Raw genomic sequence first — 22,874 nt, forward strand, 5'->3', positions numbered from 1 at the left:
TATGCATAAAAAATTGCGAAAAAGTTCAAAAGGAGTTTGTTTCACCGGTCTTTTTTTGATTCACAATCTTATGTTGAAAATCCAGATTTTGCTGGGTCGTTTGAGAATTTCGAAGCTTTGATGCACCAAATCGCTCCATGGAGGCCGCCATCTTGCGGATACGGAAGTATGCATAAAAAATTGCGAAAAAGTTCAATAGGAGTTTGTTTCACCCGTCTTTTTTTGATCCACAATCTTATGTTGAAAATCCAGATTTTGCAGGATCCTTAAAGATTTTCGAAGCTTTGACAAACCAAATCGCTCCATGGGGGCCGCCATCTTGCGTATGCGGAAGAATGCATCAAAAATTGCGAAAACGTTCAATCGGAGTTTGTTTCACCCGTCTTTATTTGATTCACAATCTTATGTTGAAAAGCCAGATTTTGCAGGATCCTTTGAGAATTTTGAAGCTTTGACGCACCAAATCGCTCCATGGAGGCCGCCATCTTGCGGATGTGGAAGTATGCATCAAAAATTGCGAAAAAGTTCAATAGGAGTTTGTCTCACCCGTCTTTTTTTGATTTACAATTTATGTTGAAAAGCCAGATTTTGCAGGATCCTTTAAGAATTTTGAAGCTTTGACGCACCAAATCGCTCCATGGAGGCTGCCATCTTGCGGATGTGGAAGTATGCATCAAAAATTGCGAAAAAGTTCAATAGGAGTTTGTCTCACCCGTCTTTTTTTGATTTACAATTTATGTTGAAAAGCCAGATTTTGCAGGATCCTTTAAGAATTTTGAAGCTTTGACGAACCAAATCGCTCCATGGAGGCCGCCATCTTGCGGATGCGGAATTAGGCATAAAAAATTGTGAGAAAGTTCAAAAGGAGTTTGTTTCACCGGTGTGTTTTTGATTCACAATCTTATGTTGAAAATCCAGATTTTGCTGGGTCGTTTGAGAATTTCGAAGCTTTGACGTACCAAATTGCTCCATGGAGGCCGCCATCTTGCGGATGCGGAAGTAGGCATAAACAATATTGCGAAAAAGTTCAACAGGAGTTTGTTTCACCCGTCTTTTTTTGATTTACAATTTATGTTGAAAAGCCAGATTTTGCAGGATCCTTTGAGAATTTGGAAGCTTTGACACACCAAATCGCTCCATGGAGGCCGCCATCTTGCGGATGCGGAAGTGTGCATAAAAAATTGCGAAAAAGTTCAAAAGGAGTTTGTTTCACCGGTCTTTTTTTGATTCACAATCTTATGTTGAAAATCCAGATTTTGCAGGATCCTTTAAGAATTTCGAAGCTTTGATGAACCAAATCGCTCCATGGAGGCCGCCATCTTGCGTATGCGGAAGAATGCATCAAAAATTGCGAAAAAGTTCAATTGGAGTTTGTTTCACCCGTCTTTTTTTGATTCACAATCTTATGTTGAAAAGCCAGATTTTGCAGGATCCTTTGAGAATTTTGAAGCTTTGACGCATCAAATCGCTCCATGGAGGCTGCCATCTTGCGGATGTGGAAGTATGCATCAAAAATTGGGAAAAAGTTCAATAGGAGTTTGTCTCACCCGTCTTTTTTTGATTCACAATCTTATGTTGAAAAGTCAAGTTTTGCAGGATCCTTTGAGAATTTCGAAGCGTTGAGGAACCAAATAGCTCCATGGAGGCCGCCATCTTGCGGATGTGGAAGTTTGCATAAACAATTGTGAAAAAGTTCAATAGGAGTTTGTTTCTCCCGTCTTTTTTTGATTCACAATCTTGTGTTGAAAAGCCAGGTTTTGCAGGATCCTTTGAGAATTTTGAAGCTTTGACGCACCAAATCGCTCCATGGAGGCCGCCATCTTGCGGATGCGGAAGTATGCATAAAAAATTGCGAAAAAGTTCAATAGGAGTTTGTTTCACCCGTCTATTTTTGATTCACAATCTTATGGTGAAAAGCCAGGTTTTGCAGGATCCTTTGAGAATTTTGAAGCTTTGACGCACCAAATCGCTCCATGGAGGCCGCCATCTTGCGGATGCGGAAGTATGCATAAAAAATTGCGAAAAGGTTCAATAGGAGTTTGTTTCACCCGTCTTTTTTTGATTCACAATCTTATGTTGAAAAGCCATGTTTTTGCAGAATCCTTTGAGAATTTCGAAGCTCTGACGCACCAAATCGCTCCATGGAGGCCGCCATCTTGCGGATGCGGAAGTATGTATAAAAAATTGCGAAAAAGTTCAATTGGAGTTTGTTTAACCCATCTTTTTTTGATTCACAATCTTTTGTTGAAAAGCCAGATTTTGCTGGATCCTTTGAGAATTTCGAAGCTTTGATGCACCAAATCGCTCCATGGAGATCGCCATCTTGCGGATGCGGAAGTATGCATAAAAAATTGTGAAGAAGTTCAATAGGAGTTTGTTTCACCCGTCTTTTTTTGATTCACAATTTATGTTGAAAAGCTAGATTTTGCAGGATCCTTTGAGAATTTCGAAGCTTTGACGCACCAAATCGCTCCATGGAGGCCGCCATCTTGCGGATGCCGATGTATGCATAAACAATATTGCGAAAAAGTTCAAAAGGAGTTTGTTTCACCCGTATTTTTTTGATTCACAATTTATGTTGAAAAGCTAGATTTTGCAGGATCCTTTGAGAATTTCGAAGCTTTGACGCACCAAATCGCTCCATGGAGGCCGCCATCTTGCGGATGCGGAAGTATGCATCAAAATTGCGAAAAAGTTCAATAGGCGCCTGCGGAACTACGTAACCTCCGGTTAGTGCACCCTTTGTGACAATAGTCGCGACTCGGGCATTTTCGAAATTTTTCTCTTCTTTATGCTTTAGTCACATATGATTCTGCCGTCGCACGGTTCTGCGGTCTGCGGTTTGTAGATGGGATTTTTACAAATCGTACGGCTTTGCAGGCTGCGGCAGCAGTGTTCACAAATGTTACGGGGTCCGCACGGCAATCGTGAAAGTCATGAAATCAAAATGCGTGAGGAGACCGCAAGGCGAACCGCGAGGCGCCCTCACGGCGACCACAAGGCAATCGCAAGGCGCCGCACATTTGTTGCGGTTGTCACGGTTGCCATTAGACCATCGTACGGCAGCACTAAAGTCACTGCACGGCCGCCGTACGATATTTAGAACATCGTACGGCCATCTCACGGAGGTCGCAAGACCTTGCGATACTACATGCGGTGGGGTTGCGGCCTACGGCCTAGCGATTTCCGAAAAAAAGTTTAATGTCAAATTTAAAAAATCGTAAGCCCCTGCAACGAGCAAAAAACCTTGAGATCGCCTCACGGCTACCGTATCTACCGTGCGGCCACCGCACGGTTGTGGCAATTTTGGGGACTTACGGCCGCCGCCAACACGCCGCAGGCATTTGTGACCGAGGCATTAGTGGTAGACCTAAAAAGCCGAATTAGGCTTCAATCCCATGCTCCCATGCTCAGTAGGTTTGTCTGATTTATGATGTTGTCCTGCACCTACCGGTATAAGCGGTTTACATGAAGAAAGAAAGCTCAGTTTGATTAACGACAGTCACATATTGCCGTTGAAACGGCGCTATCGTTTGATCTGTCGGCACTGATCTTTCTGCAAGCTCACTTCTTCTGGTGGAGGAAGCCGCAGTGGCTCATTGAGGCTTTGCAGTCGGGTACGAGTATGAAAGTGGACGAAATAGTCCGAATGGCCATATTTTAAACTTGTACAACAGGACAGCAACCGGAAGGTCATTGTTGAACTTGTTTCAAGCTCTCGAGAGCGAAAATCCACCGGAAGTGCACCGGCGGCCATCATTTTCCTGGGCAGCTTCCGGTTGTTGTGGTTATTTTGTTATTGTTGATGTGTTTTTTTCTTACTCTCGCGACTCGCGAGATTTAATAAAGCGTCAGTGAGACTTAGCACGGTGATTGCGTTTGGTACTTTGGTTGCTGTATTTACGATCGCCACACCATGGAAGACCTACACGAAAGCCGTTTGTCCCGTTTGTATTTAGGTTTTGGTCAGAGACCACCGTCTGTGTTTCCTTTTATTTTAGCAGCAGGAGCCTCTGGAATTCCACCATTAATACCACAGGAATTCCTTCTCCGACTTCGTATCGTCGACGTTGTAACGCAACAGCACACACACCCTATGGGTTTGGTAGTTTGTGAACCTGCTGCCTTTTGTCGATCATTTCTTCCATGAGCCTCGACACTTGTGTAAAAAATAAAATATGTACAAGAGGGCGTACCTCGGATCTGGATTCGGACCGGAGCCAAAATCGAGGACAAAGACAATCTTTTGGTGGAAACAATATGGCCGATGGTACAATTAGGGTGGTTTCAGAACCGCCCGAGCAACACCCGATCCGGTTAGTACAGAGATTACTCAGATTAGTGCTCCGGGCGCAGCCAAGTTCGAGTTGGGGCGTGGTCTCCGGAGATCCGAGAAGGGATGAAAACTCCATCAGATTGAATGAAGAAGAAGATGCTGTGAAGGAAGAAGAGCACGTGTTTCCCTGTTTCGCTGTCCCTCGGTTCTGTTGTACCAGAATGAATTGTCCCGAAGTTACAAACACCGAGCTGTGTCCGATGAACCGAGATCTCTCAGGTGAGAAACACAAGGTGAACCCTCCGGGATCCACGAGAATCTCTGATGGGAGGGACCTGCTCGGTCCGGGAGAATCTCCCGGGGACAAGGAGTTCGGACCCGGTACGTGACGTTTTTGTTCCCGTGCGGGGTCCGTGCTGTGCGCTATGTACGTTAATAGTTTATGTGGGAATCACACCATGTACGGATCGGGTTCAGTCGTACAATATCGTGTCGATGTCTTGATCGGGTCCCCTCGTACAATCTCGTGTCGATGTCCTGATCGGGTTCCTTCGTACAAGATCGTATCGATCTTCTGATCGGGTTCCCTCGTACAAGATCGTGTCGATCTTCTGATCGGGTTCCCTCGTACAAGATCGTGTCGATCTTCTGATCGGGTTCCCTCGTACAAGATCGTGTCGATCTTCTGATCGGGTTCCCTCGTACAAGATCGTGTCGATCTTCTGATCGGGTTCCCTCGTACAATATCGTGTCGATGTCCTGATCGGGTTCCCTCGTACAAGATCGTGTCGATGTGCTGATCGGGTTCACTCGTACAATATCGTGTCGATGTCCTGATCGTTTTCCCTCGTACAAGATCGTGTCGATCTTCTGATCGGGTTCCCTCGTACAAGATCGTGTCGATCTTCTGATCGGGTTCCCTCGTACAAGATCGTGTCGATCTTCTGATCGGGTTCCCTCGTACAAGATCGTGTCGATCTTCTGATCGGGTTCCCTCGTACACTACAAGATCGTGATTTTGAGGAGCAGTTCGATCGTTTCTACCTGTTATAGACAAAATGAATGGAGGACTTGGGTTTATTTAGCAGAAAAGACCATGATGGGATCAGGCACATTAACCTGTAATTTATTAAGATGATAGTTAGGACGGTGTAAGATCGGAGTCCATCAGTCAGATTAATTAATGAGGAAATTAGAGGATATTCGGCCCTTCATGTCTGTGGCACACCAACACTAAATAAAATAAATCCGTCAAAAGGACTTAATTTCATGAGGATGGATGGGGGGGGGGGGGGGAGGGGTAATGGATTGGAGATGGGGGGGGGAGGGGAGGGTTAATGGATTGGAGATGGGGGTTAGAGGAGTTAGGATGGCGGGGAGGGGGAGGGATAATGGATTGGAGATGGGGGGGAGGGGAGGGTTAATGGATTGGAGATGGGGGTTAGAGGAGTTAGGATGGCGGGGAGGGGGAGGGATAATGGATTGGAGATGGGGGTTGGAGGAGTTAGGATGGCGGGGAGGGGGAGGGGTAATGGATTGGAGATGGGGGGGAGGGGGAGGGGTAATGGATTGGAGATGGGGGTTAGAGGAGTTAGGATGGCGGGGAGGGGGAGGGGTAATGGATTGGAGATGGGGGTTGGAGGAGTTAGGATGGCGGGGAGGGGGAGGGTTTAATGGATTGGAGATGGGGGTTAGAGGAGTTAGGGTGGCAGGGAGGGGGAGGGGTAATGGTTTGGAGATGGGGGTTAGAAGAGTTAGGATGGGGGGGGGGGGAAGGGATAATGGATTGAAGATGGGGGGTTAGAGGAGTTAGGATGGTGAGGAGGGGAAGGGGGAGGGGTAATGGATTGGAGATGGGGGTTAGAGGAGTTAGGATGGCGGGGACGGGGGGGGGGTTGGGTGGGGTTAGAGGAGTAAAGATTTGGTTGGGGGGGGGGGGGGAGGGTTTAGAGGAATGAGGATTGGGAGTGAAGATGAGGACGTCATGACGGGAACAGAGATCTCACCCACATCCCCTTCTGTGTGACACATCCCAAGATTTCCCCTTCCATAATATAATCTCTGTATTTATTATTCTAACCCATCCTCAGCACTTTACAATTCTTCATGTTAAACTGAGTCTGCCAATCCTTTATTGATGTATTAAAGTCTCGAGACTTTCCTGGATCTAATCTAATCGTGCGCTTTCTTTCCTTGCGATGGAGCATTCACTTTACGCTGTTTGTTTTGTTTTGCAGTAAATTACAAGAGGATTGTTGAGTAAGCGATGTCACTTTAAGTTGAGAATGCTCCAGGTTCCATGTCGATCACGTAAAAATTAATAATGAAAAGACAATTTATAAGATATATTTCACAATTGAAACAAAGGTTCCCGATGTGTTTTGTTTATTTGTTTTTGCTTTTTCATTATTATAATTTTTTCGAAAAAGGTTTTTTTCAACATGGAATTCTCATTTTTAATGACATCACGCTGTGCAGGGGATGTGTCTGAGAAGGAATAGTCGCATGAACTTGTGCGATGTAAAATAAATGAAATACCGTTGCTGGGACATTTGTTTCAACGAGTCCCCGCCATCATTAATTTTGCTAGCACGAGTATGCATGTTTGGGTTTGGAGGTTAAAAAAATTGTAAGAAATTAACAGATCGTTAATTAACTATTAAGAATACTTGTAATTAATTAACAAATAAACGGATCTAGAAATTAAATCCGTGTCAACCAAATTTAGCGTACGGGTTGTTCGGAACCAGACGCAGATGCTGGACACACAAAAAAATAAAATCCAACTAACCATTAGCCTCATCTTCACCTAACTCTCTCACCCCGCCGTGTGGTTTTTCTTGTACACAACTTCAAGTGGACATGTAAATATGTTTGTTGGTTGAATTTCACATTGATAGACCTTTCAGAGTTCATGAAACACCTTGAAAAGTTGAAAAAAATTGCAAAACAATTACCAAAGCTGGATAGTATTCATAGCAAATTTACTCTGCGCAATCAACTTGGTGCAAGCCAACTCTTCTGTTCTTAAACGTTTTTTTCTTAATTTCATCCAATATGGCTGCCAGACCACATGAGCAATGACATCATAAATTAATATTCCCTCATATAATTGTTGCATAGATCACACTCAATAAATTTCAAACTGATCAGACTAAGTGTTGTCCCTGTCGAATTATGATGTCATAATTATGGCACCAATGACGTCATCGTTAACAACAGCTATTCCCCATATGGAGTTCTTTGCAATGAGCCACGTTTCAATTTTTTCCAAAGAGCAGTTTTGGAGATATGGAGGTGCAACGTTTTTCGGTTTTTCCAAGATGGCGCCCATACCACGTGACCTATGACATCATAATTATCATTTTAAAAAATTCTACAGGAGAAGCCGTTCATATTCTGAAAATTTCGTGTCCATCAGACGAACAGTTGCAGATAAAGAAAAAAAATTCATACTCATCAGATCAAGCATTGTACTTGTCAAATTATGACATCATAATGAAGGCACCGATGACATCATCATTAACATATCTTATTCCCCATAGAGAGTCATTGACAATGAGCCATACTTCAATTTTTTTCCTTTCAGCGGTTTGGGAGATATGGAGTTGTAACGTTTTTTCAAGATGGCGTCATCCATACCACGTGACCTATGACGTCATCTATCTATAATTCCAGTAATCTCTGTGTGTATGTGTGTGTGTCTGTGTGTGTGTGTGTGTGTGTGTGTGTGTGTGTGTGTGTGTGTGTGTGTGTGTGTGTGTGTGTGTGTGTGTGTGTGTGTGTGTGTGTGTGTGTGTGTCTGTGACCGCTGTTTCTCGACAACCACGGGTCCGATCTAATTGAAACTTGCCAGATATATTGCTGGGGACCTGAGGATGTGCCTTTTCAAGGTTTCATATTAATCGGAGAAGTAGTTACCGAGCTATGGTCACCGTACTCGCAAGCCGTTCGCTTTGGCTTTGCGAATGGACCAAAACATTTCATGTAAATAGAGGGGGGGGGGGGGGGGGTTCTACCGTACTCGCAAGCCGTTCGCTTTGTCTTTGCGAATGGACCAAACCATTTCATGTAAATAGAGGGGGGGGGGGGGGGTTCTGTGGTCGTTACTGCCACGTGGTTTCAAAGTTTTTTTTTGTTGTTGTTGTTTGCACGCATGTTTTTTTGCACCCACGTACGGGCACGCCCTAGTAATTATAAATAAAATAATTTGACAGGCCAAGGCACTCCCATGGTAAAAGTTCGTGTCAATTGGACCAACGTTTGCAGGGAAATTAATTTTAAAAATGCAGACACGTATGCACGGATGCCACACGTACGGAACCGAATGCCGAACCTTGCTTTTCGCTTCTCGAGCGCAAAGTAATTATGCTTGCTTTAAATGACAGCAGTTTAAACACAATTAAGAGGCCTTCCTTGCGATCCCATTAAAGCATTTATTGATTATATAATAAGGGGTAAAGGAAACATAGCAGCCCATATTAAGTCAGGGGAAAAGCAACCATATAATATGAGCCATGTTTGTTTGATGCTGTTTTGGACTTTCGTAACTTTGATCATTGACGTGTAAATGCCAATCTTTACTTTTATATTTTCTGGACAAGATTCGTATGCTATCATAAAATTTGTAGTCCAAAAAGAATGACCAAACTACAGCAAGAGGTCCATAATGTAGAATAAAATCTTGATGCAACTCACAAGCTACACTGTTCGTCGGTTTTGATATTTTCTTGTCTTCATTTACATAATATATAAGCACAAATAAGTTAGCTCTTTTTTGCCACGTTACAACACACTTTCAGCACAGGACTCGGACTCTGATAGCTTGAACTCGGACTCGCACCAGGTGGGCTCGACTACAACAATGCTTCCCAGCGCGTCTGCCTCCATTTGCATTTCAAGCACTCCGCAAGGAAATATCAGCTGCAAAGTCAAAATCTTCAAGGTTGTTCTTCGATCATTCAATCCCTTTTTTACACGCTCCCGTTTGTTTCAAAGAAAATCTATAACTACGGTATTCCAAATAGCAGGACAATATGCAACCTTGCTTCACCAGGGGAAACAGTGAAGAGGTCTGACAAAGCAAAAGAGGAGGTAGGATGAGCAGAAGGTAAGGTGGAGAGTAGAAAGGGTCTTCTTGCAGTATTTTATTGTTTGTCTTTGTTTGAACCGATCGGTGGGTTTTGTGTTACAAATGTACAAAGAGTAAATGGAGTTCAAAGATTATGTGAACTACTCGTTTTGGAAAGAATTGACCAATGGGGCAGATCATTGGGTTTACTTTTTAAACATGTTTCAAATAAGTATATATCGGAGATTGAAAAGCAAACACTTCTTAAACACGTATTGTGAGTTTTGTTTGAAATGTTCCTTTAAAATTGGGTTTGAGTGCGAGGTTTTATTTTCAGATTTTATTGTGGCTGTGAAGGTGGAATCCGAGTTTCCAGACGAGTACTCCTCACTCGGCAAAGGTTTGGATGACAACAATCTTCATGTTATAGCTCTATTTGATAATTCTCTACGATAAAATGTTTATTAGTCACCTGCCCAGAGGGGACTAAATGCTTCCATTCTGTCTGTGTGTCAATCCGTCCATCACACATGTGTTTTTCTGGACTTTTTTATCCATACCTTTTAACATATCCAACTGAAACTTGGTACATGCCTTTATTATGATAAGGCACAGAACACGTTTGAGTTTCGGGGTTTTTTTGCCAACTTGTCACGGAGTTCTGCCTTTTTTGCTTGGAACAAGAACATTCATCAGGATTGGTCGGGGACATGTATTGCAAATCTATTCTCCCTCTTGTTTGTTTTAATTCATTTCAGGATGTTTTTTTTTTCAGACTTGATTGTGAAAGTGAAGGTGGAATCTGAGTTTGAAGATGATCCAATGTCTCAGGAGAAAGGTCTGAACCAAATGGACATTCTGCTTGTTCCTGTTGCAGACATTTATGTGTGCGTGTACATTGTACGCACTGCCCCGACAGCACACATATTACATACAGTGTAGCCCTGCCAGATCCCTCATACAAGAGTAATTATATCTAACTCAAACACACGGTCTATGCTATTCTTACCACATTCATGCTGTGGGATTTCCCCTCTCCCCCTCCCCTCCCTTCCACATCACAATATAATGATAAACGATGAGGTAAGCAGTATGAGAGGCATCAAAAAATGCTGGGCATCCTTGAACAAAGCAAAGATGTGTGAGAATTAGTCTGGTTGTAAGAGTGGGTATGAGGGGTGGTATCACCTGCAGAAGCAGGAGGAGTAAAAGGGTGATGGTGAAAAGTGACCCCGTGTTTAACCAGGCCGTGGCAAATGTTTGAGACTTTGATTTTTAGCAAAGGTGCATAGTGAGGCGGAGATAATAATCCCTGGGCATCAATTAAGAGTTCACAGAACAATTATTACAAAACGATGGAATGCACCCAGCTGTTACGCTGCGAGACCACCAAATTGTCATTTCATCATGCACTTTCTCTATTTTCTGACCATCCTGCCCTTTCATATTAATGAGGTTTTTTTCCATTAACCCCCTCCTTTGTTGACCTCTTTGGTTAAGTGGGAAAATTAGTTTGTCTGTTGTCGACCCCGTGCGTTTCTCTCCACTACTTATAATGATTGTTTTGGTTTAGATTTGCTTGTTTATCCCTTCTTTTATTGAAATGAACTGTTGTCACATGTTTTGCAGGTGAAGCTGAAATGGTGAAATCAGAAACTTTCCAAAACAACCTTCTTCAGACTTCCCAAGATGCTTTGAGCTATAATCATGTAAAGCAGGAACTGTGTGATTCTCCACCCACAGAGCCGAGCAAAGCTGTTCAGCTGATTGAAGGTAAGACCAGGTCTCTATACATCACATCTCATTTTGTTTACTTGTTTTGTTTGTTCTTTCACGCTTAAATAATTTTGATTCGAACTTTGCAGAATAAAAGGTCAATTTCAATTTCATTTAAAATACACGTTTCACATAAAATATATTCGCGGGGGATTTGTTCCTGGAAAAATGCCGCAAATGTAGGGCCATTGTTTCAATGGAAAAAGGGGGGTTAGGTTCCCGGCGGTTCCAGATTCACGCAAAATCCCACGAATGTTGAGGAAAATCTCCAAACGCCGAGGGAAATGGCCGCGAACGCCGAGGGAAATGGCCGCAAACGCCGAGGGAAATGGCCGCGAACGCCGAGGGAAATGGCCGCAAACGCCGAGTTAAATGGCCGCGAACGCCGAGGGAAATGGCCGCGAACGCCGAGGGAAATGGCCGCGAACGCCGAGGGAAATGGCCGCGAACGCCGAGGGAAATGGCCGCGAACGCCGAGGGAAATGGCCGCGAACGCCGAGGGAAATGGCCGTGAACGCCGAGGGAAATCCATGAATGTTGGGGCATTGTTTCAATGGGGAAAAGAGGGACAGCTGATAGATGCGGTGGAGTGTTTTCATTCTGCACAGTAACTCACGAGGAATGACATGTTAAGCAGCTGGTGGGATATCCCAAGACTCTATGTTCACAGTGTGAATTGTGGGATATCCCGCGAAGCTATGTTCATAGTGTGAATGGTGGAATATCCCACGAAGCTATGTTTTCATTGTGAATGGTGGTATACCCTACAAAGCTATAGTCGCAGTGTGAATGGTGGGACATCCCACAAAGCAAGCTTGTAGCATGGCTGAAATATTGTTAAGTGGCCGCGAAAAGCCATGAAAACACGAAGCACAGACCTGCGAATGTAGATTCAGGTCATGCTCACAGCTCGTGGAAGATATATTTTTTGCATGTCCAGTTGCTTTGTGCATGGCTGGTGGAGGATATGTTTTAGAACTGTTTCATGTTCGCGTCTCATGGGGAAAAAAATTTTTGTGCCCGCAAAAATACTGTTGCGTGATTCCTTTTGGTTAAGACTGGAAAATCACGGATAGCAATTCGATCGTTAATTTGAGGCGACGATCAATGGCAGATTTGACTACTGTCATGCATCGTTTTATGTCTGTCCGAACAACGTCCGATCGCATACACGTCCATGGCCCATAACTATACTGTATATCCATAACATGTTTTGATAGATATATGAAATGCCTATGTTAATGGTTTATGTTTTTTGGCTATATGTTGTTGTTGTTGTACTTACGAAATAAAAAGTTTACAAACTGTATAACAGTGTATGCTTGGTTTTGCATCGTCGGCAGCGCCGCAGCATCATCAGCATCCAGTCTCGGTAATCCCCGCATATCATGAGTTAATCATGGGTCCCAAACGTTGCGCAACCAGCCCTAGTGGTAGCAGCAGTAAGAAACAATGCAAGAGCATTGATTTGGAGGAGAAGCAGAAAATAATAAGACAGCATGAGGGCGGCAAATCTGTGAATGATATCGCACGTGGTTTCGGCAGGTCCCACTCTACAATCACGACGATAATGAGAAACAAAGAGAAGATTCTTCAAGCGGTAAAAGGATCGGCTTCAATGAAGGCAACAAGATTGACCAAGTTTCGAGAGGGGCCGATATCGAATATGGAAAAGATGCTGATGACCTAGATTGAAGACCAGACTCAAAAGCGAGTCCCACTCAGCACGCTAACCATCACGGCCAAAGCAAAAAGTTTGTTCGAGATGTTGAAGCAACAAGCAGGAGCCGCCTACGACAAAGAGTTTTCCGCAAGCTCTGGCTGGTTCAAGTGCTTCAAACAATGCGATAGGCTTCATGACGTGAAAGTCAGCGGCGAGTCGGTGAATGCGGATTCTACAACAGCAGCGGAATTCATCGATAACTTGGACAAGCTTGTCGTCGAGGGAGGATATTTGCCCCAGCAAATAATTAATATGGACGAAACCTCCTTGTATTGGAAGAGGATGCCCGAAAGGTCATTCATACACAAGGAGGCCAAGTCGATTCCAGGCTTTAAGGTATTCAAGGACCACGTGACTGTGATGTTGGGGGGTGGGGGGGAGGAGTTTTGCCGGATTCAATTTGAAACCTTTTGTGGTGTGGCAGAGCGAGAACCCCAGGGCTTTTAAAAATATCAACAAACATATTGTTGCAGTTCTATGCCGCCCTTCTCCCCTTTATCAAGGGGGGATTATCCCCTTGTCTTTGCTGGGCTTGGCGGAACCGAGACTTGAAACACCCTTCCCCGGCGAGCGCGAAGTCGGGTTTCGGGACCAATTCTCGCTCGTACCTAAGTACCCGCGCCGCCACGGAAATGAGGTAGCAAGCCTCGCACGAACCACGTGTGGTTTGCGTATGCCGAGCGGATTGAGTACCACGTGGTCCGTGCAGTTTTAATTAGTGGAACCCGATTTGAGCGATCCTATTCGTGCCACGCTTAGCCAATCGAAGAAACCACAGAAACGGTTGAATGGAAGAAAGGAAGAACAAAGGTTTTAATTATTCCCACATGTATATACAATGTTCAGGGACGGAGAGACACAGAGTGGCCTTAGACAGTCTTAACCTATCCCCAGACAACATGCCCGTCTCACGCTCACACAGGGAATTGCAGATGGGTAGATGTTCCCCAACGCGTCGACGTGGTCGTCCAGAGACGGTCCACGTCCGGCTCTCCACGGCCCCGTCACGTCCCGCAAAGATGGTGGCAGGCAATGGCAGGAACCCGTAGCGCGTCTCCCAAACAAGGCAGATGATGGGGTGGAACGGCAAAGGGCGGGACTTTTAGTGCGGCTGGCGATTACTCAGCCGTTCTCACTCGCGCGTCTCAAATGCACTGTATATCAGCTTATGCGCGTCTGGCTGCGCCCGCGTATCTGTACAGTTGTCACACGTTGCCAACTCCTCTTTCTCGATCCTCTGAGCTGGTTAGTGCGAGCGAGTTCTCGTGCAAGCCCTTCACCGCTGGTCCTTCTCTCTCGCAGCAAGTCCTCATGCAAGTCCTCTGCTTCAAGTGCAGTCCTTACTGCTGCATGCATGCGAGTCCTCTTGGGTTCTCCAGCGCTAGTCCTCTCTCTCGCAGCAAGTCCTTCCTTACTCTCATGTGCGCGCCAGTCCTGCGAGTCCTTTTCCACGTGAGTCCTCATGCGAGTCCCCCCGTGCAAGTCCTCTGCTTCAAGTCCTTTACTGCTTCGTGCACGTGAGTCCTCTCGAGTTCTCCAGCGCTAGTCCTGCGAGTCCTTTCATGCAACTCCTCTGCTTCAAGTCCTGTCGAGGGCTTTGCGCAGCGGGTCTTGTAGCTACGCCCCCGAACCTTCTGGAACACTCTCCACCCTTCTCACCACGCCCTGTGACGCAACGCCGCCGTCACTACCTCTGAGCCCTGATTGGCGGCTCGTGCTTACCGTCAGCGCTGCTGCCGCTTCGCCCTCGACTCCGCCCCGGTCCTCCTAGCCTGCCTTGTGTTAACTCGCCCAATAATGAACCAACGTTTAGTGCAAAAAGGATTGAGGCTATGGACGTTGGATGATCGGTGGCAGTAGGGCCTTTATTCTCCTGGCTCTTACTCAACGCAGAACTAACAATGGAAAGGAACGAAGCTCACAAATCCTAAGACATAACTATACTATCGCGAGGCTACATGTTGCTTGTGTGACTAACTATTTTGGGCAAATTTTAACCTTTATTAGATTCACTTTACAAACTCAAAACCGCAACAATGTGTTGCCAGTGTATTATAGAGCCAACCAAAAGTCATGGATGACGCAAGCATTGTTCCAGGATGCCCTTCTCAACTGCTATGCTGGTGACCTCAAAAGATACTGCATAGAAGAAGGGGTAGTGTTCAAAATTTTGTTGATTTTGGACAATGCTCCAAGTCATCCCAACTTCATTGGTGACCTCCACCCCAACATCAAAGTGGTTTTCCTGCCACCGAATACCACCTCTTTGATTCAGCCTATGGATCAAGGAGCTATTGCAGCTTTCAAGTCCTACTATCTTAGGAGGACCTTTGCAATGGCTATTTCTGAAATGGAGGATGACGAGAAGACACTGAAGGAGTTTTGGAAAGAATATAACATGTACCACTGCATCAAGAACATTGCTTGGGCGTGCGATGATGTCACAAAGCAATGTATGAACGGAGTGTGGAAAAAAAAAGTCGTGAAGAGATATGTGAACGATTTCAAGGGTTTTGAAACGGACACAGACTTTGAGAAAATTACGAGCAATCATTGTGCTATGTTGACTTCCGGGTGCAGTTGCGAGAGGACGCTGGCGCTGCATGTTCACCGCTTCTCCGACTGGATGGATGGACAGGGTCTGCTTCTACTTTTCTGACCTGACATCTCACACCTGTCCTGCCTTTTGTTGATTGTGGATTGGATTGGATTTGTGGACTGTGGACTTTGTGGATTGTGGACTTTGATTTGTGGATTGTGGATGCCGCCATGGCGTCGCGTATGGGGACGCTGGTGCTGTTTGTTCTCAACGGAAGGCGCACGTGCCGCGCGTTCTCCGGCTGGATAACGGAATCTGCTTTTGATGGTACGGAATACGGAATCGAAAGGTACGGAATCTGCTTTTCTAGTACTCTTGGCGGCTTTCTGGCCGATGGGTCTGCTCTCTGCTTGATCCTCCCGGCCTCACCTGTCCGGCTCTTCCACCGTTGCCTCCTGCCCGCTCCCGGGCATCTCGCACCCGTCCTGCCTTTTGTTTCTTGGGTTGCTCTCCTGTGGGTTGCCTGGACGGCAGGCTGGCTCCCTGTTGGCCACCGCTGCGGTCGTCGAGCTGCAGGACATTCGCTGGCTGTTGCCCGGCTGCCTCCTCGGCTCCTCGGCTTGCTTGTCCTCGGCTCTCTATTGGTCCTCGGGCTGCTCATCTTCATTCCTTGACCCTCCTCGCGTGTCGTGCTCTGGACCAGCCTGTTGTGCCTGGCGCTTTGGTCAGCCAGCCTGCGGCTACCGGCTGACCTCTCCGGGCTCTGTGCCCCTTCGCTCCTGCATGGCATGGCACTGAGGTACTCTGCTGCTAGGCTTCTTCAACTCAACAACCACTCCACTCCGCCATGCATCTCTGTCATCAAAAACCACGGACTCCTACGACGACCCAGATACATCCATAGAGGCTCCGGTCGCAAGTTTGTTTACTCCCAGACAGGTCACTCCATCCCCTCACTCTGGTCAGCTGAGCGCACTATCACCCATCTTATGTCATCACAGCAACATACACGAACGTGCCCCCTGTCTGCAAGCCCTGGCAAAATCACCTGAGTCCATCCGCACCATACAAAGCAATATGAAGCTTACTCTGCTCAATACCCGGTCCCTCAACAATAAAAGCCACATCTTGAACGACTTAATTCTGGACAATAAACTGGACTTTCTCTGTCTGAATGAAACCTGGCAACAACCTCTGGACGACCTCTCACTCAACCTCACTACACCCAATGGTTCCTCATACATCAATAAACCACGCTCGGAGGGCCGAGGTGGTGGAATTGCTGTAATACACCGACAGGACATCAAGACCAGCCTCATCTCCATCTCATCTGCTCCATCATTTGAACACCTGGCTTTTAAACTTTCTGGTTACACACAGTCAGTCATGGCAGTTGTCTACCGCCCTCCCAAACCACACCCATCATTCCTGTCTGACTTCTCTTACTTTCTGACCCAGCTCTGTTCCTTCTCCCCCTCAACCCTCCTCCTCGGTGATTTCAATATCCACATGGACTCCACTGATTCCACAATAACCGCTGACTTCATTGATATTGTACACCGCTCCTTTCTTATGCCATCTCCAGGCATTGCAAATCGTCATTGCTGGGCACCGAAGGGGGCTCGGCAGTGACGCACGCTGAAAGAGAGTACTCAGTTTTCACTCTGGTTGTTTGTTTTCTTGCTTTCTTGTTGTACACCGCTCCTTTCCTATGCCATCTCCAGGCATTGCAAATCGTCATTGCTGGGCACCGAAGGGGGCTTGGCAGTGACGCACGCTGAAAGAGAGTACTCAGTTTTCACTCTGGTTGTTTGTTTTCTTGCTTTCTTGTTTGTTTGTTGTTTGTTATCTTGCCAAAACGAAGTTTTTGCAAGATGTATTAGTCAGCTTGTATGTTTGTTTTTTTGTTTGTGGTTAATCTTTTTTTTTTCACGTTTAGATCACTCTGTAGACCACAGTTATTATTTGTTTGTTTGTTTGTCTGGGCGATATCTCAGCCATCCTTTGAGATAGGAACCTGAAATTTCGGGACAACAGTTAGCAAGTCCTTTGTCAAAAACGGTATTTTTTGTTTTTTGATTAATCAATTAATTGAGGAGTTATTTAATTATTAGCGATTAATTAAGTACTTATTTAATTAATCAAATTTCCTTTCTCTTCTGACCATTAACTCAGGCACCTTTTGAGTTAAGAAGCTGATATTTGGACATGCCAATGACAAGGTGATTTGGCTGCAAAGGATATTTTTGATTTATTAATTAATCAATTAATCGATTAATTATTTAATTATTCGATTAATGACAAAAACGTTTTTTTTTTTTTAGTTACACATTCTGATGAAATAGTGGTAGTTTATGTGTTCTCTGACCAAATTGATTAATAATTTAATTTTTTTATGATTATTATTTATTTATTTTCATTATTAATCATTTATTTATTTTCTTTCTCATTTGGCCAATATCTCAGCCACCTTTTGAACTGGGAAGCTAATATTTGGACATGAGTGACCAAGTGATGTGGCTATCAAGGATATTTTTGATTTATTGATTAATCATTTCATCTATTAATTATTTATTGATTAATCGATTAATTATTTATTGAGTAATCAATTAATTATTAAATTTTTTATAAATGACTTATTTAATTAAATTTCTAAAAGATACATCTTCGGATGAAGCACTAGTGGTTTAGTTATGCGATTAGCCAATTGATTATGAAAATATTTTGTGATAATCTTTTATTGATTTTAATTATACAATTAATCAATCAATTAGTGTACACCTCTCCCTCCCAATGCAGCCTCAATGAGCTGCACTGCGGTATTGCCGGGTGCCAGAGGCGCCCCGGCAATGCTGCGCTGCAGAATATTTAATTATTTGGCATGGGGCGGTGTACTTTGAATGTGTGTGTACTTGTTGTACACCGCTCCTTTCCTATGCCATCTCCAGGCATTGCAAATCGTCATTGCCGGGCACCAAAGGGGGCTCGGCAGTGACGCACGCTGAAAGAGAGGACTCAGTTTTCACTCTGATTTCTTGTTTTCTTTCTTGTTTTCTTGTTTTCTTTCTTGTTTGTTTGTCCGGGCGATATCTCAGCCATCCTTTGAGCTAGGAAGCTGAAATTTCGGCACAATAGTGAGCAAGTCCTTTCTCAAAAACGGTATTTTTTTTTTTTGATGAATCAATAAATTGAGGAGTTATTTAATTATTAGCGATTAATTAAGTTTAATTTCACTTACGTTTTAATTAAGTTTAATCCCTGGTGTTGGGCTAGTGGCTAGGGTGTCAGCTTAGGATCCTAGGATCCTGGGTTCGAATCCCGGTCGATCGCTGAATTAACGCCAGGGGGGTTGACTCAGCCTGTCATCCTTCCGAGGTCGGCTAATTGAGGACCAGTTCACTGGTAATTCCCTGTTTGTCGTTAAAGGCGGCAAAAAGGGTTGGCGTCAGGAAGGGCATCCGGCCGTAAAACATTGCTTCAAAAAGGGGACCGAAAAAAAAACAACAACAACCACGGTTCCCGAAAAAGGCCAACCCCCGCTTGCGGGGAAAAATGGCCTCGAAAGGTGGTTATAATTAAGTACTTATTTAATTAATTAAATTTCCTTGCTCTTCGTACCATTAACTCAGGCACCTTTTGAGTTAGGAAGCTGATATTTGGACACGCCAATGACCAGGTGATTGTGCTGCAAAGGATATTTTTGATTTATTAATTAATCAATTAATCGATTAATGATTAAATTATTCGACTAATGACAAAAAAAAATTTTTTTTTAAGTTACAGATTCTGATGAAATAGTGGTAGTCTATTAATTTTGTTCTCTGACCAAATTGATTAATAATTTAATTTTTTTATGATTTTTTTTTTTTTCATTATTAATCATTTATTTATTTTCTTTCTCATTTGGCCAATATCTCAGGCACCTTTTGAGCTGGGAAGCTAATATTTGGACATGAGTGACCAAGTGATGTGGCTATCAAGGATATTTTTGATTTATTGATTAATCATTTCATCTATTAATTATTTATTGATTAATCGATTAATTATTTATTGAGTAATCAATTAATTATTTAATTTTTTATAAATGATTTATTTAATTAAATTTCTAAAAGATACATCTTCGGATGAAGCACTAGTGGTTTAGGTATGCTATTAGCCAATTGATTATGAAAATATTTTGTGATAATCTTTTATTGATTTTAATTATACAATTAATCAATCAATTAGTGTACACCTCTCCCTCCCAATGCAGCCTCAATGAGCTGCACTGCGGTATTGCCGGGCGCCAGAGGCGCCCCGGCAATGCCGCGCTGCAGCATATTTAATTATTTGGCATGGGGCGGTGTACTTTGAATGTATCTGTACTTGTTTGTTTTCTTGTTTGTTTTCTTGTTTGTTTGGTTGTCCGGGCGATATCTCAGCCATCCTTTGAGCTAGGAAGCTGAAATTTTGGCACAATAGTGAGAAAGTGCTTTGTCAAAAACAGTATTTTTTGTTTTTTGATTAATCAATAAATTGAGGAGTTATTTAATTATTAGCGATTAATTAAGTACTTATTTAATTAATCAAATTTCCTTTCTCTTCTGACAATTAACTCAGGCACCTTTTGAGTTAGGAAGCTGTTATTTGGACATGCCAATGACGAGGTGATTTGGCTGCAAAGGCTATTTTTGATTTATTAATTAAACAATTAATCGATTAATTATTTAATCATTCGATTAATGACAAAAAATTTTTTTTTTTTTAAGGTTACAGATTCTGATGAAATAGTGGTAGTTTGTGTTCTCTGACCAAATTGATTCATAATTTAATTTTTTTATGATTATTATTTATTTATTTTCATTATTAATCTTTTTTTTTTTTTCTCTCTCATTTGGCCAATATTTCAGGCACCTTTTGAGCTCGTAAGCTAATATTTGGACATGAGTGACCAAGTGATGTGGCTATCAAGGATATTTTTGATTTATTAATTAATCATTTAATCGATTAATTATTTATTGATTAATCGATTAATTATTTATTGAGTAATCAATTAATTATTTATTTTTTTATTAATGACTTATTAATGACAGTGACGCACGCTGAAAGGGAGTACTCAGTTTTCACTCTGTTTGTTTTCTTTCTTGTTTTCTTTCTTCTTTGTTTTCTTGTTTGTTTGTTTGTTTGTCCGGACGATATCTCAGCCATCCTTTGAGCTAGGAAGCTGAAATTTCGGCACAGTAGTGAGCAAGACGTTTTTAAAAAACGCTATTTTTTGTTTTTTGATTAATCAATTAATTGAGGAGTTATTTAATTATTAGGGATTAATTAAGTACTTATTTATTTAATCAAATTTCCTTTCTCTTCTGACCATTAACTCAGGCACCTTTTGAGTTAGGAAGCTGATATTTGGACATGCCAATGACCAGGTGATTTGGCTGCAAAGTCTATTTTTGATTTATTAGTTAATCAATTAATCAATTAATCGATTAATTATTTAATTATTTGATTAATGACAATTTTTTTTATTTTTTAAAGTTACAGATTCTGATGAAATGGTGGTGGTTTATGTGTTCTCTGACCGAATTGATTAATAATTTAATTTTTTTATGATTATTATTTATTTATTTTCATTATTAATCATTTATTTATCTTCTTTCTCATTTGGCCAATATCTCAGGCACCTTTTGAGCTCAGAAGCTAATATTTGGACATGAGTGACCAAGTGATGTGGCTATCAAGGATATTTTTGATTTATTGATTAATCGATTAATCAATGAATCGATTAATTATTTAATTATTCCATTAATTACTTTAAAAAAAAATTTTCCCCCAGTTACAGATTCTGATGAAATGGTGGTGGTTTATGTGTTCTGTGACCGAATTGATTGATAATTTAATTTTTTAATGATTATTATTTATTTATTTTCATTATTAATCATTTATTTATTTTCTTTCTCATTTGGCCAATATCTCAGGCACCTTTTGAGCTCGGAAGCTAATATTTGGACATGAGTGACCAAGTGATGTGGCTATCAAGGATATGTTTGATTTTTTGATTAATCATTTAATCGATTAATTATTTATTGATTAATTGATTAATTATATTTATTGATGAATCAATTAATTATTTAATTTTTTATTAATGACTTATTTAATTAAATTTCTAAAAGATACATCTTCGGATGAAGAACCTGGGTTTAGTTATGCTATTAGCCAATTGATTAAGAAAATATTTTGTGATCATCTTTTATTGATTTTAATTACACAATTAATCAATCAATTGGCGTACACCTCTCCCTTCCAATGCAGCCTTTATGAGCTGCACTGCAGTATTGCCGGGCGCCAGAGGCGCCCCGGCAATGCTGCGCTGTAGGATATTTAATTATTTGGCATGGGGGCGGTGTAATTTGAATGTATCTGTACTTGTTTTCTTTCTTGTTTTCTTGTTTTTCCGGGCGATATCTCAGCCATCCTTTGAGCTAGGAAGCTGAAATTGCGGCACAATAGTGAGCAAGTCCTTTGTCAAAAAAGTTATTTTTTTGTTTTTTGTTTAATCAATTAATTGAGGAGTTATTTAATTATTGGCGATTAATTAAGTACTTGTTTAATTAATCAAATTTCCTTTCTCTTCTGACCATTAACTCGGGCACCTTTTGAGTTAGGAAGCTGACATTTGGACATGCCAATGACCAGGTGATTTGGCTGCAAAGGCTGTTTTTAATTTAATAATGAATCAACTAATCAATTAATCGATTAATTATTTAATTATTCAATTAATGACTAAAAAATTTTTTTTTTTAGTTACAGATTCTGATGAAATGGTGGTGGTTTATGTGTTCTCTGACTGAATTGATTAATAATTTAATTTTTTAATGATTATTATTTATTTATTTTCATTATTAATCATTTATTTATTTTCTTTCTCATTTGGCCAATATCTCAGGCACCTTTTGAGCTCGGAAGCTAATATTTGGACATGAGTGACCAAGTGATGTGGCTATCAAGGATATTTTTGATTTATTGATTAAACAATTAATCAATCAATCGATTAATTATCTAATTATTCGATTAATTACTAAAAAAAAAACTAAAAAAAAACTTACAGATTCTGATGAAATGGTGGTGGTTTATGTGTTCTGTGACCGAATTGATTAATAATTTAATTTTTTAATGATTATTATTTATTTATTTTCATTATTAATCATTTATTTATTTTCTTTCTCATTTGGCCAATATCTCAGGCACCTTTTGAGCTGGGAAGCTAATATTTGGACATGACAGTGACCAAGTAATGTGGCTATCAAGGATATTTTTGATTTATTGATTAATCATTTAATCGATTCATTATTTATTGATTAATCGATTAATTTTTTTTTGATTAATTAATTCATTATTTAATTTTTTATTAATGACTTATTTAATTAAATTTCTAAAAGATACATCTTCGGATGAAGTGGTTCTTGGATCGGATGAAGTGGATGAAGTAGTGGATCTCGTGGTTCAGTTA

General features: G+C 42.0%; 1 protein-coding gene across 1 annotated transcript in view; it reads left to right on the forward strand.

Annotated features, from left to right (window-relative positions):
* The window catches only part of LOC137412839 (uncharacterized), a 128,184-nt gene extending 115,366 nt beyond the window's left edge, over nucleotides 1-12,818 (forward strand). Inside the window, exons 7-9 of the mRNA XM_078777356.1 lie at nucleotides 4,497-4,657; nucleotides 10,123-10,247; nucleotides 12,669-12,818. Of these exons, the coding sequence (XP_078633482.1) occupies nucleotides 4,497-4,657; nucleotides 10,123-10,247; nucleotides 12,669-12,818 (436 nt within the window). The remainder of the gene's footprint in view (nucleotides 1-4,496; nucleotides 4,658-10,122; nucleotides 10,248-12,668) is intronic.
* Nucleotides 12,819-22,874: the final 10,056 nt, after the last annotated feature.

The sequence above is a fragment of the Myxine glutinosa genome, chromosome 5 (assembly GCF_964187855.1).
Source record: "Myxine glutinosa chromosome 5, kmMyxGlut1.1, whole genome shotgun sequence".
Classification (NCBI taxonomy): Eukaryota; Metazoa; Chordata; class Myxini; order Myxiniformes; family Myxinidae; genus Myxine; species Myxine glutinosa.